Source organism: Salmo salar, chromosome 17 (assembly GCF_965601325.2).
Source record: "Salmo salar chromosome 17, fSalSal1, whole genome shotgun sequence".
Classification (NCBI taxonomy): Eukaryota; Metazoa; Chordata; class Actinopteri; order Salmoniformes; family Salmonidae; genus Salmo; species Salmo salar.
This window is the reverse complement of record NC_138307.1, coordinates 8,446,269-8,462,164: the sequence shown is the minus strand read 5'-3', so window position 1 is coordinate 8,462,164 and position 15,896 is coordinate 8,446,269. Positions and strand designations below refer to the sequence as shown.

At 42.7% G+C, this 15,896-nt stretch overlaps 1 protein-coding gene across 3 annotated transcripts; it reads left to right on the top strand.

The window, feature by feature from the left end:
• The first annotated feature begins 5,512 nt into the window (after positions 1-5,512).
• On the top strand, positions 5,513-15,877 carry LOC106575191 (ras-related protein ralB-B). 3 transcript variants are annotated; one of them, XM_014151518.3, is made up of 5 exons: positions 5,513-5,640; positions 7,044-7,225; positions 7,404-7,612; positions 9,922-10,099; positions 10,348-12,669. In XM_014151518.3, exons 2-5 carry the CDS (start codon positions 7,112-7,114, stop codon positions 10,456-10,458), a joined length of 612 nt encoding a protein of 203 aa, XP_014006993.1. In that variant the 5' UTR covers positions 5,513-5,640; positions 7,044-7,111; the 3' UTR covers positions 10,459-12,669. The 3 variants fall into 3 exon arrangements, with proteins under 3 accessions (XP_014006993.1, XP_014006994.1, XP_014006992.1); XM_014151519.3 differs by lacking the exon at positions 10,348-12,669 and adding an exon at positions 15,404-15,877 and having other exon boundaries at positions 5,589-5,723; XM_014151517.3 differs by having other exon boundaries at positions 5,590-5,723.
• Positions 15,878-15,896: the final 19 nt, after the last annotated feature.

Here is a 15,896-nt window from a genome sequence, read left to right as displayed (position 1 = left end):
TGGATTCTGTTTCTACCTGTAGTTAATTGCAATTACCCATGGGGCCTCATTTATAACCGTTGCGTAGGCCTACATACAAAATACATAGGCTACCCATAAACATGCGTGCGCCATTTAAAAAAAAACGGAACTTGACCTGCGAATGTTCTTAGCTTCCCGCAAAGTTAGACCATGCGTACGCACAATTTCTAGTGGTTGAAGTATTGCGTTGCCAGCAGACAAGCAGCCGAGTATTTCGTGCAAATGGGGGATATGATGAAGTGCTTCTTCATAACAAAAAACCCTATAATATAATATATATGATTCAGTTACTTGCTGTTAGTGAGAAGAGTGAAGATCAATTTCTTTGAAACTTTGCATTCTAAAATTGCTATTTCCTATGATCATTGCAGAATAAATTCCTCACCTTTTCTAACTGTGATGGTTTCATAGTCACAAAGTACTCGCTAGGCAGGGGCGCAACTTTGGTTTTAGAAGTCGGGGACATAAATTCTTTATATAATCATTTGTTTTATCCAGTTGGATAAACAGTCCAAACAACCTAACCAACCTCTCGGAGGCGTCCGCATGGTCCTAAAGCACACTGTTGCCTCGTTTTGTATTACATTCCAATGATAAAACCTGGGACAAAAATGAAATTTCAGAATGTGGGAGGGATGTCCCCCCTGTCGCCAGTGAAAGTTGCACCCCTGCCCATAGGCCTATTAGGACTACAACCTCCCATCTCCAATTTAATTGGATCCACTTTATAGTAGTAATTAGATTTCAAGTAGCCAATTTTGCTCCATGCGGTCCGATTCGGAGTGCAGTTTAAGGGTAGAACAGGCGGTTCACCTTTCCCATTTAAATTTTTTTCCGGCTAGGCTACTGTATATCTGAATACCCTACTGTAATTTCAAATGCCTCAAGTAAACAACATTTCATTTAGAAACATAATACATAATACATATTTTCATGCAGAATAAATTCCTCCCCACCTTTCCTGGCCATGATAGGTTCATATTACAGAAGGAGTTTTAACCTACAACAAATTACCATGCGCATCTCTCATTTAATTGGGCCTATTAGTTAGGCTATTATTTCAAGTATTTTGCTCTGTGCATCCAAAAGGGAGCGCGGTTTATAATATAGCCTACAGTAGAATTTAACAGATGAGCTTTGCTTTGAAGAGTGTAGGATACCACCGTAAATAGGCCTACTAGGTTTTACAGCTTGTCGAGCATACTAGACAACGTTTCAGAATTTGTGGGCAGTGCAGCATATTTAGGTTTGGGGAAAAGTAAATGCAAAACATTATCGAATTCAAATGATCTGTTTACAGGTCCACAACAATTTGCAATAGTTTTTTTAATTCAGAAATTGTCAGATACAGCAAATGTCACTGTAAAAGTTTTAAACATTCTGCCAACACCTCCAGAGACATTTGATCACATTCGCCATGGCCATTTCCTTTAGAAACTGCCTTGGCCAGATTGCAATAAAGAGAAATAGTAACCTAATGGAGTCTTTTTGTAGGCACAAACTCCGCCATGGTTTGTTGGACAAAACCTATGAGGAAAATGAATGGTGTTTTTGGAGAGTTTTTGGATAAAGCCCGAAAACAAAGTCTGTGGCAGACCCAGGCTTATGAGATCTTATACATTTTGTTCTATGAAATAATCTTCACTTTTTGTGAGTTTAAAAGAATTGATGTTATAAAAAAAAGCACAAAGAACATAAATGCTTCATAATTCATAAAGGTCATGTTAACTGCTATTATCTCATAGAACAAAACAAATAAGATCTCCTAAGCCTGTGCTAAGGATCGGACCCTTTCCCCCAATTTTCGCCTAAAATGACATACCCAAATCTAACTGCCTGTAGCTCAGGACCTGAAGCAAGGATATGTATATTCTTGATACCATTTGAAAGGAAACACTTTGAAGTTTGTGGAAATGTGAAAGTAATGTAGGAGACTATCACATATTAGATCTGGTAAAAGATAATACAAAGAAACAAACATGTTTTTTTGTTTTTGTATTTTTCCATATTTGAAATGCAATAGAAATGCCACAATGTATTATTGCGGTTTAGGTGCATTTTGGCCACTAGATGGCATCAGTGTACGTGCTACATTTTAGACTGATCCAATTAACCATTGCGTTACTGTTCAAAATATTGTATCAAGTCTGCCCAAATGTGCCTAATTGGTTTATTGATACATTTTCAAGTACATAACTGTGCACTCTCTTCAAACAATAGCATGGTATTCTTTCACTGTAATAGCTACTGTAAATTGGACAGTGTGGTTAGATTAACAAGAATATAAGCTTTCTGCCCTTATAAGACATGTCTATGTCCTGGGAAATATTCTTTTTACTTACAAGGTCATGCTAATCACATTACCACACGTTAGCTCAACCGTCCCGTTGGGGGGACACTGATACCGTAGAGGTTTCATCAGACCTTATTTTCATAATTTATTCCAAAACCCTATTCTTTCCTCATTCATCTTTCCCCATGGATGGCTGAACAAACCAGAGGTAACTCATTTCTGGGTTTTGGGACTAGACGCTGGCAAGTTCTATAGAGCCCCACAGTGGTGTTATAATACCCATGAAACCTAGTGGTCAACAGGGAAATGATTCCAATTGTTTTTACACCATTCATTTTTCCCATAGGGGATTTTAAAAACACTTAAAATAAGGGCTGTGTTTCGTGTAAGCTTAACCTGGCGTGACGTTTTGATAACCATGTAAATCTCTTTCGGACAAGGTGACACCACTTGGGAGGCCCTAGTTGTAACAACTTGTGAGAAAATCTTACACCTAACCCTGAGTAAAACTGAATGTTTTTGGTACATGTTTTCTTATACTTTCAGCATGCCTAGATCATCGAAAAGAAAGACAGACAGTGGAGTACCTCTCCAGACTTTGAACAGAGATGTAGCAGATCATGTAGCAGAGCAGGGGAAGTCTATCAGATCAAAGTTGTACGGCACATGTCATGTCACTCTGTACAGATTCTGCAAAGAGAGAAAGAAGCTACTGGACAGGAGCGTGTACGGGCCATTGAAGAAAATGGTGAACTCAGCCAGTGATGCCTGTTTGAGGATGAAGCCCGGAAAGACCATGACCCCTGCTCCAGCTGACACACTGGTCTTTCCAGCTGCCTCCCAGGTCACCTCTTCAGACACTTCTCAGGCCACTGTGCCCACAGCTATCCAGGCCACCTCTCCAACTTCCTTCCAGGCCACCTCTCCAACTTCCTTCCAGGCCACAGCTCCAACTGCCTTCCAGGCCGTCTCTCCAACTGCCTTCCAGGCCACCTCTCCAACTTCCTTCCAGGCCACAGCTCCAACTGCCTTCCAGGCCGTCTCTCCAACTGCCTTCCAGGCCGTCTCTCCAACTGCCTTCCAGGCCACCTCTCCAACTTCCTTCCAGGCCACAGCTCCAACTGCCTTCAAGGCCGTCTCTCCAACTGCCTTCCAGGCCACCTCTCCAACTTCCTTCCAGGCCACAGCTCCAGCTGCCTCCCAGGCCACCTCTCCAGCTGCCTCCCAGGCCACCTCTCCAACTTCCTTCCAGGCCGTCTCTCCAACTGCCTTCCAGGCCACCTCTCCAACTTCCTTCCAGGCCACAGCTCCAACTGCCTTCAAGGCCGTCTCTCCAACTGCCTTCCAGGCCACCTCTCCAACTTCCTTCCAGGCCACAGCTCCAGCTGCCTCCCAGGCCACCTCTCCAGCTGCCTCCCAGGCCACCTCTCCAACTTCCTTCCAGGCCACCTCTCCAACTGCCTTCCAGGCCACCTCTCCAGCTGCCTCCCAGGCCACCTCTCAAACTTCCTTCCAGGCCACCTCTCCAACTGCCTTCCAGGCCACCTCTCCAGCTGCCTCCCAGGCCACCTCTCAAACTTCCTTCCAGGCCACCTCTCCAACTGCCTTCCAGGCCATCTCGCCAGCTGCCTCCCAGGCCACTTTTTCAGCTGCCTTCCAGGCCACCTCTCCAACTGACCATAAATGACATTCCAGGCCTTGTCGAAACAGGTGCCACAACACCCACCAATGTACAGGCTGGGTTCAGGTGTGCTGGCATTTGGCCATACAATCCTGATATATTTAAGGGATGTGACATTGCACCCTCACTTGTCACTGATCCTCCTGCTCCAGCAGACACACTGGTCTTGCCAGCTGCCTCCCAGGTTACCTCTTCAGACACTTCTCAGGCCATTATGCCCACTGTGCCCACAGCTATTCAGGCCACCTCTCCAACTGCCTTCCAGGCCACCTCTCCAACTGGCTTCCAGGCCACCTTTCCAGCTGCCTCCCAGGCCACCTCTCCAGTCACTTCACAGGGCACCTCCCCACATGTATCAGGCTGTGGCTGGGAAACACCTGATTACTCTTCTGATTTCAACCCAGTTGTACGCCCCTTCCCAAAAGCAGGGTTCAGGAAAATTACAACAAGGATTAGGAAGAGGAGAAAAACTGTGATTTTGACAGATACACCCGTCACGCAGGCACTGGAAGAAGAGCATAAAGAGTCAAGCACTCAGAAGACAAAAATAAAAATTGTCCTGCCTACAACAACAGCTGGAAAGAAGCAAGCCAAGACAAACCACACTGAACAACAACAAAAAACAGTCCTGCCTAAGAAAAAAGACAAAACAAAGCAGATTGAACCAGAAGATTCAGATTCCTCCAACGAGGAAAACGCGTGTGCATGGAGCACTTTAACAATTCCAATGAGGTCTGCGTGCAGTGCTGGGAATGCAAATTATGGGCCCACCAAGCCTGTACCCCTGTCACAACTGTGACTCTGATTAAGTGAGCATGTCCAACAGTCACACACACAGACTCACAGACACACACCACAAACGTTCAGGTGTAGGTGTTTCGTTTAGCCTAGTTGTTGTTTGGTTGAGAAATACCATTTAGTGGAGGGTAAAATAATACACATTTTATTATTTAAGGTTATTATTATTTCTGCCCAACCAAATTTTAAACATGGCAATGTTGCTCTCATGGTCTCAATAAAGACACTTAATAATTAGTTGCATGTCATGATTTATGCACTTTTTCATTCTGGCACAATTCACCCCAAGCACTGTTACTAACCCAGACCATGGGGTAAATTGTAACACTTCACTCCTTGTTTTTAAGACAACACCATGCATTTGCCATTTCATTTACATATATAATAACGACACCAATGTGTGTGGACAGATGTAGGTTGTTTGTATCAAGTTTCGAATACACCACCATAAACAATCTCTGAGAAACTGATGAAAAGGTGAAAAGTGTTACAACCACCCCATCTCCCCTACTCTATACATCCAAAGCATGCAGCAAACGAGGGCATTATTGTCACCATAAAAGGTGAATGATGGGCGTTTTTCAGGCGGAGTTTTAATGATAGTTTGATTTATAAAGGCAAAAATGCATATGTATGGTGTGCGCCAAGACACCATGGTTTGTTTTTAACGCGGTATTAGTTATTCAACGTTGCCATGACATCGCCTACAAGTGTGATCGGTGAGAAACAGTTCTAGCCCATATTGTACTGTCTTTGGTGGCACAATTTCACATGACGTCACATCCGGTTGATATAATCGTTATCACACGACGTCCGGGAGTGGTCAAAATATCCGCATTTGCGGCAGGTAAGTGGAACTTGATCTCTACTTTAGCGTTCCCATGGTGAATACCGGATAAAAGCAAAGAAAGACACCAAACCCATTACGAGGTGAGACGTTTGATATCGCTATGCACTTTTGTGGAAGTATGTACAAGTGGAAATCGATATCAGAAGCGGATTTTGATTTATATTTTATCTTGGCCAAACATACCACTGTTTGCGCAACGTCTGTTGATTGACAGATTCTCATCCAATATTCGGTTGACCACATCTTTCTAATTTATATCTAGTCGAGAGCTGCTCCTTGAGAGAAAGTGGCAGGTAGAAAGTAGCAGAAGTCTGAAATCAATTTATTTGGACCTATTTTGATTTTGGCAGGGGTGCAGTCGGGTAGGCTGTTGGGAGTGTTTATCTGACTGGACAACCCCCCCCCCCCCCCCCCCCCCAAAGTTTGGCCCCTGGATTTTAGGGCAGAAGTTAGGGCAGTTAAAAGGGACATATGTTTAGCAGAATTGTTTTTAAAATAGCCACAAGTTATGGGGAAGTTATGGTATTATAGTTCCTCTGAGCAGTGTTTTATTATGATTTTAGTTTCTGTTTTGCAACTGACAATAAGGCCTATTACGTTGTGGGAATGTTTCCTCGGGTCTTGTTGCAATACATTGTTAATTTAATAATTAAAAAAAAATCATATTTGGATCATTAGCTTTTGCAGAAGCAGCAGCTACACTTGACATGATGGCAACATTCAGTTGAGGACACTTACAAGAGGTTCTCTCACACTTTCTTCTGCTTTCTCTTCTTGTTGTATGCCTGATTTATAAATCCATTGCATGATCTACTGATGTCATTCCTTCAGATTATTTGAACTTTGGTCCTTGCTATCTGGGGTCCTTGGGACGTCTCTACTCCATAAAAATGTTAAATGGGGGGGGGGGGGGTTCAGCAAACAAAGAAAGACACGCTTCAACAGATGACAAACATAGGTACACGGTAAGGGTTTAAGAATATACACTTTTTTACGTATCGACTGCATAGCGAGTCGGAGGTTCGTTTAAAAAAAACTTCTGTGAAGGTGTGTACTGAAAATACAGTAGGCTAGGTTGTAGTAGGCTACAACATGCCTGTGTTATCATTGTAACCTACATAAGTTTGGCATTGAAGGCTGCCACACCACTGCTGCCCTCATGAATGAAATTATAGGGTCAGTCGAATAGGATTTTTCCATAGCCTATGTTTCAGTCAGCTGCCATTTTGAGATTGGCTGTTTTGTCAACCTTTTAGGTCCATGTGGATCTGTTTTGACATTAGATGTACGTACGCATACAAAACCCTGCCTTCTTTCTCTGAACACTTTTCTGCAACTTTTTTTTATGTTTGAATGTTTAGTTTTGTAGGCGAATTTACATTGTTTGTGTCCAACTGTAGGAAGTTCTGGTGTTGGTGGAGGCAGTTTCCATTAGTCTAGTAGCTGTGGACAGTGTCCAAATCCAAAGATGGCTACTGGAAAAAGTAAGAACCAGAGCTCTCTGGTGCTGCACAAGGTGATCATGGTGGGAAGTGGCGGTGTTGGGAAGTCAGCCCTCACTCTGCAGTTCATGTATGATGAGGTAAGAGCGATAAGTCTGGTCCTTACCAGACTCTGTACATTGCTCCCTTTGTAGCAGGTGGTGGACGCTGAGGCTAAAGAGAGACTTGGGCAAGCTGCCACTCAAACCTCCAATACTGCTTTTCCATTGAAAAGAGTTTACGATTCTGTAAATAAAATGATTCCTTCCCACCTCCTAGTTTGTGGAGGATTACGAGCCCACCAAGGCAGACAGCTACAGGAAGAAGGTGGTGCTGGATGGACAGGAGGTCCAGATTGACATCCTGGACACAGCTGGACAGGAGGACTATGCTGCCATCAGAGACAACTACTTCAGGAGCGGAGAGGGCTTCCTGCTAGTCTTCTCCATCACCGAACACGAGTCGTTCACTGCCGCCTCAGAGTTCAGGTACGTCTATGCTGATAGGTACGCCCACCAAAACTCACGGACCAGGCAAGGAGGGCATTAATCAAAGGCAACAAAGAGACCAAAGATAACAAAGGACCTGCAAAGCTCAACAGCGGAGATTGGAGTATCTGTCCATAGGACCACTTTAAGCTGTACACTCCACAGGGCTTTACGGAAGAGTGGCCAGAAAAAAGCCATTGCTTAAAAAAATAAATAAGCAAACATGTTTGGTGTTTGCAGAAAGGCATGTGGGAGACTCCCCAAACATATGGAAGAAGGTACTCTTGTCAGATGAGACTAAAATTGAGCTTTTTGGTCATCAAGGAAAACGTTAAGTCTGGCACAAACCCAACACTTCTCATCACCCCGAGAACACCATCCCCACAGTGAAGCATGGTGGTGGCAGCATCATGCTGTGGGGATGTTTTTCATCTGCAGGGACTGGGAAACTGGTCAGAATTGAATGAATGATGTATGGCGCTAAATACAGGGAAATTCTTGAGGGAAGCCTGTTTCAGTGTTCCAGAGATTTGAGACTGGGATGGAGGTTCACCTTCCAGCAGGACAATGACCCTAAGCATACTGCTAAAGCAACACTCGAGTGGTTTAAGTGGAGACATTTAAATGTCTTGGAATAGCGTAGTCAAAGCCCAGACCTCAATCCAATTGAGAATCTGTGGTATGACTTAAAGATTGCTGTACACCAGCGGAACCCATCCAACTTGAAGGTGCTGGAGCAGTTTTGCCTTGAAGAATGGGCAAAAATCCCAGTGGCTAGATGTGCCAAGCTTATAGAGACATACCCCAAGAGACTTGCAGCTGTAATTGCTGCAAAGGTGGCTCTACAAAGTATTGACTTTGGGGGGGGTTGACTAGTTATGCACGCTGAAGTTGCCCATTTGTAAAATAAAATAAATATTTTTTTAGTAAGTGAAGTGGATTTATATCCGGTAAAGGACTTACATCATGGGTCCTTGATCTGTACTACACAGATGCATAATTATGGATATGTCATTCTCCTCATGTTTTACAAGTAAGGTAGAGTTCAGTTACAGTAAAGTACAATATACTCTACTGTACTTAAAAATAAAAATAAAATATGTATTTAACCTTTATTTAACTAAAGCTAATGTGACCCATGTTATTGTACTACTACTGTACGCTCTACTCACTGTACTATATCGTACTCTACTCACTGTACTGTGCTATTCAAACTTGTGAAACATACGTCTATGATATGTTCAGATTTGGTCCGTCTGTGGACCGGAACATAGAGTAGCTTCAGGAAGTATTCATGCCCCTTGACTTATTCCATATTTTGTTGTCACTGCCTGAATTGAAAATGGATTCAAAAAAATGTTTGTCACCAATCTACACACAATACACATAATGACAAATTGTAAATGTGTTTTTATATTTTTTTTTGCCACATTTGATTGAAAATTACATACTAAAATATCAAATGTATTCACACCCCCGAGTCAATACTTTGTAGAACCACCTTTGGCAGTGATTACAGCTGTGAGTCTTTCTGGGTGAGTGAGTGATTGTGAGCCTCTGTCTGTCCAGAATGACTGTTTTAGACTCTTGGTTTGACCACCAGACAACAAAGGAAAGTGATGCGCTGAACATACAGTAATAGTATGACAGTGGCAGGTAACTCAACTGTAGTCTGTGACTTATGGTTTCCCATTGTAGCCAATTCAGTTGCAGTAATTCAGTTACTGATCATTTTTTTGTGGTAATTCCGTTACCAATTTGGTAACGAAATTACGAGTTTTAATCACTTAATTCAAACAAAATGTGTATCAGTAAAATCCCTATAACTAATTGTTTACTTGTTACTTCTGTGAACTTTCATTCTCCTCTCTCCTGATGAGGGAGCAAACTTAGAAATACCTTAAAGATGTGTTTTTGGTAACGTAATAAACAAGCCAATAAATATGTTGATATTAATTGGCAGGGGTCTTTACGTCAACATTGTGTTTTGATGTATTTCTGATACTTTTTAAAATACTTTTTCCATTTGTTTATCCACAAATCAAAGCCTTTACTTATGCCATTTAAGAAAAAGAAAAAAGACGCCTTCATTTCCCCAAAATATACTCTTAGCTTTCATTTGACACCTAATTTGACACCTAACTTCATGTTGGTGCTCATGGTCACTTTTATATGGAAAAGCCCAGAACAAAAAATACATCTGCACAATGCTAATTGTGCCCCAGTGCTAAGTTTGTAAAAAAAAATGAAGGACAGTGTTTTAGATCCAACTGGGTCTTCATCAGGACTAATGTATTGTGTCTTCCTAGGGAGCAGATTATGCGGGTGAAAGCAGAGAACGATACCATCCCTCTGTTGGTGGTGGGAAACAAGTCGGATCTGGAGGACCGCAGGCAGGTGTCGTTGGAGGAGGTCAGGGCCAAGGCAGAGGAGTGGGGGGTGCAGTACGTGGAGACCTCAGCCAAGACACGAGCCAATGTCGACAAGGTATGTAACCAAACTTAAACATACTGTCCACTTTGCTACAGTAGGACTAGGAACAATATACCTTCATGTAATTTCTTTCTTAGGATTTATACTTTTTTAGATGGGGGATTATGTTATCAAAATATGTTTCCGGACAAGAGATATCAGAAACTACAAGCAAGCATGATTAAAAACAACATTTACAGTAAATCAACTTCCATTGTCAATGTAACTATAGTGTTGAACTATCAACTGTCCATCCTTTTCAGGTGCTCTTTGATCTTATGAGGGAGGTGCGAAAAAAGAAAATGTCAGAGAGCAAGGATAAGGGTGGAAAAGAAGGCAAGATCAAGAAGGCTTTCAAATGTTGTCTGCTTTGATCTAGACCAGACCTTTCAGTCAGACACACAGAGCCAAACCAGACCAGAGCCTCCGCAGCACAGTGGCATTAGACAGGGACAAGTTCATTAGGACATACTGCACCTTTGGAGCATTTTCTTGCCTACTGAACACAAACCAGATCTACAGATCCTTCCCACAAACCAGATCTACAGATCCTTCCCACTGAACTGAGCCTTCTGCCATTTTTAACACACGCATATCAAATCCATATACAGTACCTCTCACATTGTGGCAGTCAGAGGGGTGGTCTAACCTAGTTATGCAAACCATCCTTTGTGCCGCTGTTGGGGACGGGTCCAGAGGGGACTGTATAGATGAAGTGCCTCAACATTGATTGTGAATATATAGGTTATGATCGCAGACAATCACTCACTCGCACACTACTTAAATATGGCCTTGGTTTGATGCTCACTTGTAGGAATAGGTAGCCTCATCACCAAGAGAAATTGGCTATGCTGTTTGATGTCTTACTGTTTGCACTGCAATCAATTTTATATTCCTACTACCACTACTACACCATTTTTAAAAAACGTATTTATTTATTTATGGTCCACCGCATGAAAATCAGTCATAATTAAGTCACCTTATTCATAATCCAACATATTGTCCACATGTACAATCCAACATGTACTATATCCACATCATATATATATAATACCAGTCAAAAGCTTGGACACACCTACTCATTCAAGGGTTTTTCTTTATTTTACTATTTTCTACATTGTAGAATAATAGTGAAGACGTCAAAACTATGAAATGACACATATGGAATCATCTAGTGCTGAGCACTTGTTGGCTGCTTTTCCTTCACTCTGCGGTCCAACTTTTCCCAAACCATCTCAATTGGGTTGAGGTCGGGGTATTGTGGAGGCCAGGTCATCTGATTTAACACTCCATCGATCTCCTTCATGGTCAAATAGCCCTAACACAGGCTGGAGGTGTGTTTTGTGTCATTGTCTTGTTGAAAAACAAATGATAGTCCCACTAAGCGGAAACCAGATGGGATGGCGTATCACTGCAGAATGCTGTGTTAGCAATGCTGGTTAAGTGTGTCTTGAATTCTAAATAAATCACAGTGTCACCATCACACCACCTCCTCCATGCTTCACAGTGGGAGCCACATATGTAGAGATCATCTGTTCACCTACTCTGCGTCTCACAAAGACACGGCGGTTGGAACCTAAAATCTCAAATTTGGACAGATTTCCACCGGTCCAATGTCCATTGCTCGTGTTTCTTGGCCCAAGCAAGTCTCTTCTTCTTATTGGTGTCCTTTAGTAGTGGTTTCTTTGCAGTAATTCGACCATGAAGGCCTGATTCACGCAGTCTCCTCTGAACAGTTGATGTTGAGATGTGTCTATTACTTGATCTCTGTGAAGCATTTATTTGGGCTGCAATCTGAGTCTGGTAACTCTAATGAACTTATCCTCTGCAGCAGAGGTAACTCTGGGTCTTCCTTTCCTGTGGCGGTCCTCATGAGAGCCAGTTTCATCATAGCGCTTGGTCTTTTCGACTGCTCTTGAAGAAATTTTCCGGATTGACTGAGCTTCATGTCTTAAAGTAATGATGGACTGTCGTTTCTCTTTGCTTATTTGAGCTGTTCTTGACATAATATGGACTTGGTCTTTTAGCCCTAGTTGGTATATTCTGCATACCACCTCTACCTTGTCACAACACATCTGATTGGCTCAAAAAAAATAGAGGAAAGAAATTCCACAAATTAACTTTTAAGGTACACCTGTTAATTGAAATGCATCCCAGGTGACTACCTCATGCAGCTGGTTGAGAGAATGCCAAGAGTGTGCAAAGCTGTCATCAAGGCATAGGGTGGCCACTTTGAAGAATCTCATGAAATATTTTGATGATTACTTTTTTTGGTTACTACATGATTCCATATCTGTTATTTCATAGTTTGTCTTCACTATTATTCTACAATGTAGTAAAAATAAAGAAAAGCCCTGAAATGAGTAGGTGTGTCCAAACTTTTGACTGGTACTTTGTTTTTTTTTAATGAAAATCTTTTGTCGACTGCACTTTTTCTCCACAAAAATGTAAATGTTTCAGTGTTGCCTTTCTAATTCTACACTTGAAACTGAAGCATTCAACTAAATTCCTGTTTCTATGCACACTTATTATGTGTTATATACAAACAGTTTTTGTTACCAAATAAAGTTCTCTTTTGTAATGAATTTGTAGTGTGGCTCAGTTTTTAAAAGAAGCCCCTGTACATCCTAAATTTAAATGGAATTGACCCCAACCCTGCAGTCCAACTTCTGGGTCTGTCACCTCCTGAGGATCAGTTGCCAGTTATTCAAGGTCAAAGGTGCTGTTCAAAATTTGCATGAAAAGAGTGCAGTAAAGAATTGCATCCTTGTCGGCTGTGCTGGACTTTTTGTTGCTGGTGTGGTTTGACTAGTGCCTTTGATGTGTTTGAGGGCAGCAGAGCACCAAAAGGTTTTATGTTTGAGTGTCATAAAACACCATTCCGGTGCTGTACAACTTGACTTTGAATGAATGGACGACAGAGGCCTTATGTGGCCTTCAGTCTGTTAACACTCTGTTGCAAAGCGGCAGGACAGGGACATATTCATTAGTGCACATTGTAGCAAACCATTTTTGCTGCATAAAACTAAACCAAACTAAAGTGTATCTTATTGGACAAGTCCAGGTAGTTCCTCCCTGTTTTAGCCTGCTTTCTTCCGTTTGGTGCTTAATGAATATGATCCAGGTCGGCCTTAGATTCAGTAGCGCACAGATGGCATGTTCCATTGACGGCTGGCTAACCTCTTCCCACGCCCAAGTACATCCTATCTCACTTACACTCTACAACACCTATGGCCTGAGAAACCTCAACTAGTTCTGAAGACCCTTCTAGCTTGGCAAGAGAGCCCTCTACTGGCTCAAGTCATTCAGTCACTAAACACAAAATAAGAGCCACAGCTTCATCAGACCTATAGCCTCTCTGTAGATGTCAGGATTTTGCAATATCATGTCCTCCTGCGGTCAGAGAGGAATATAATACATCTTTGCTGTAGCCTAGTTGAGTCGTTTTGCCTCGATCATCAGCCACAGCAGTCTGAAATTGAACACATGGTGGAGGCAGAGAATCTTGATAGGAAGGTAAGAATTATTTTTGTTTCCTTCTGCTGAACATGGACAACTAGGCGTGTCTGTCACCAGACAGGCCTCCTTCCAGCTGACTGCCCTATCCTGACCTGGTTATTAGTGTTACTGTAAACATACTGTCATAGAAAAGACCGTATATACAGTAGAAATAGAATTGCCAGGATTCTGATTTCAATGATCAGAATTCTGATTATAATTTTTTTTTTATTTGAGATCTTATCTGTCGGAAAGATATCAGTGTCTCTTTGAATGGTTTGTCCTCTGACAAATCAATTGTAAATTTCGGTGTTCCTCAAGGTTCCGTTTTAGGACCACTATTGTTTTCACTATATATTTTACCTCTTGGGGATGTCATTCGAAAACATAATGTTAAATTTCACTGCTATGCGGACGACACACAGCTGTACATTTCAATGAAACATGGTGAAGCCCCAAAATTGCCCTCGCTAGAAGCCTGTGTTTCTGACATAAAGAAGTGGATGGCTGCAAACTTTCTACTTTTAAACTCGGACAAAACAGAGATGCTTGTTCTAAGTCCCAAGAAACAAAGAGATCTTCTGTTGAATCTGACAATTAATCTGGATGGTTGTACAGTCGTCCCAAATAAAACTGTGAAGGACTTCGGCGTTACTCTGGACCCTGATCTCTCTTTTGAAGAACATATCAAGACTGTTTCAAGGACAGCTTTTTTCCATCTACGTAACATTGCAAAAATCAGAAACTTTCTGTCCAAAAATGACGCAGAAAAATGTATCCATGCTTTTGTTACTTCTAGGCTGGACTACTGCAATGCTCTACTTTCCGGCTACCCGGATAAAGAACTAAATAAACTTCAGTTAGTGCTAAATACGGCTGCTAGAATCCTGACTAGAATCAAAAAATTTGATCATATTACTCCAGTGCTAGCCTCCCTACACTGGCTTCCTGATTTCAAGGTTTTACTGCTAACCTACAAAGCATTACATGGGCTTGCTCCTACCTATCTTTCCGATTTGGTCCTGCCGTACATACCTACACGTACGCTACGGTCACAAGACGCAGGCCTCCTAATTGTCCCTAGAATTTCTAAGCAAACGGCTGGAGGTAGGGCTTTCTCCTATAGAGCTCCATTTTTATGGAATGGTCTGCCTACCCATGTGAGAGACGCAGACTCAGTCTCAACCTTTAAGTCTTTACTGAAGACTTCTCTCTTCAGTAGGTCCTATGATTAAGTATAGTCTGGCCCAGGAGTGTGAAGATGAACGGAAAGGCTGGAGCAACGAACCGCCCTTGCTGTCTCTGCCTTGCCGGTTCCCCTCTCCCCACTGGGATTCTCTGCCTCTAACCCTATTACAGGGGCTGAGTCACTGGCGTACTGGTGTTCTTCCATGCCGTGCATGGGAGGGGTGCGTCACTTGAGTGGGCTGAGTCACTGACGTGGTCTTCCTGTCTGGGTTGGCGCCCCCCCCCTTGGGTTGTGCCGTGGCGGAGATCTTTGTGGGCTATACTCGGCCTTGTCTTAGGACGGTAAGTTGGTGGTTGGAGACATCCCTCTAGTGGTGTGGGGGCTGTGCTTTGGCAAAGTGGGTGGGGTTATATCCTGCCTGTTTGGCCCTGTCCGGGGGTTTCATCGGATGGGGCCACAGTGTCTCCTGATCCCTCCTGTCTCAGCCTCCAGTATTTATGCTGCAGTAGTTTATGTGTCGGGGGGCTAGGGTCAGTCTGTTAAATCTGGAGTATTTCTCTTGTCTTATCCGGTGTCCTGTGTGAATTTAAATATGCTCTCTCTAATTCTCTCTTTCTTTCTTTCTCTCGGAGGACCTGAGCCCTAGGACCATGCCTCAGGACTACCTGGCATGATGACTCCTTGCTGTCCCCAGTCCACCTGGCCGTGCTGCTGCTCCAGTTTCAACTGTTCTGCCTGCGGCTATGGAACCCTGACCTGTTCACCGGACGTGCTTGTTGCACCCTCGACAACTACTATGATTATTATTATTTGACCATGCTGGTCATTTATGAACATTTTAACATCTTGACCATGTTCTGTTATAATATCCACCCGGCACAGCCAGAAGAGGACTGGCCACCCCTCATAGCCTGGTTCCTCTCTAGGTTTCTTCCTAGGTTTTTGGCCTTTCTAGGGAGTTTTTCCTAGGGAGTTTTTCCTAGCCACCGTGCTTCTTTCACATGCATTGCTTGCTGTTTGGGGTTTTAGGCTGGGTTTCTGTACAGCACTTTGAGATATCAGCTGATGTACGAAGGGCTATATAAATAAATATGTTTTGAATGGTTGTTGATTCTATGGTGATTG

Bases quoted from the DNA above. Each gene is read 5' to 3' on its own strand.
- LOC106575191 (XM_014151518.3), top strand. From the start codon at position 7,112: ATGGCTACTGGAAAAAGTAAGAACCAGAGCTCTCTGGTGCTGCACAAG. The intron at 7,226-7,403 runs GTAAGAGCGATA...CCCACCTCCTAG, and splicing joins TGCAGTTCATGTATGATGAG to TTTGTGGAGGATTACGAGCC. The intron at 7,613-9,921 runs GTACGTCTATGC...GTGTCTTCCTAG, and splicing joins ACTGCCGCCTCAGAGTTCAG to GGAGCAGATTATGCGGGTGA.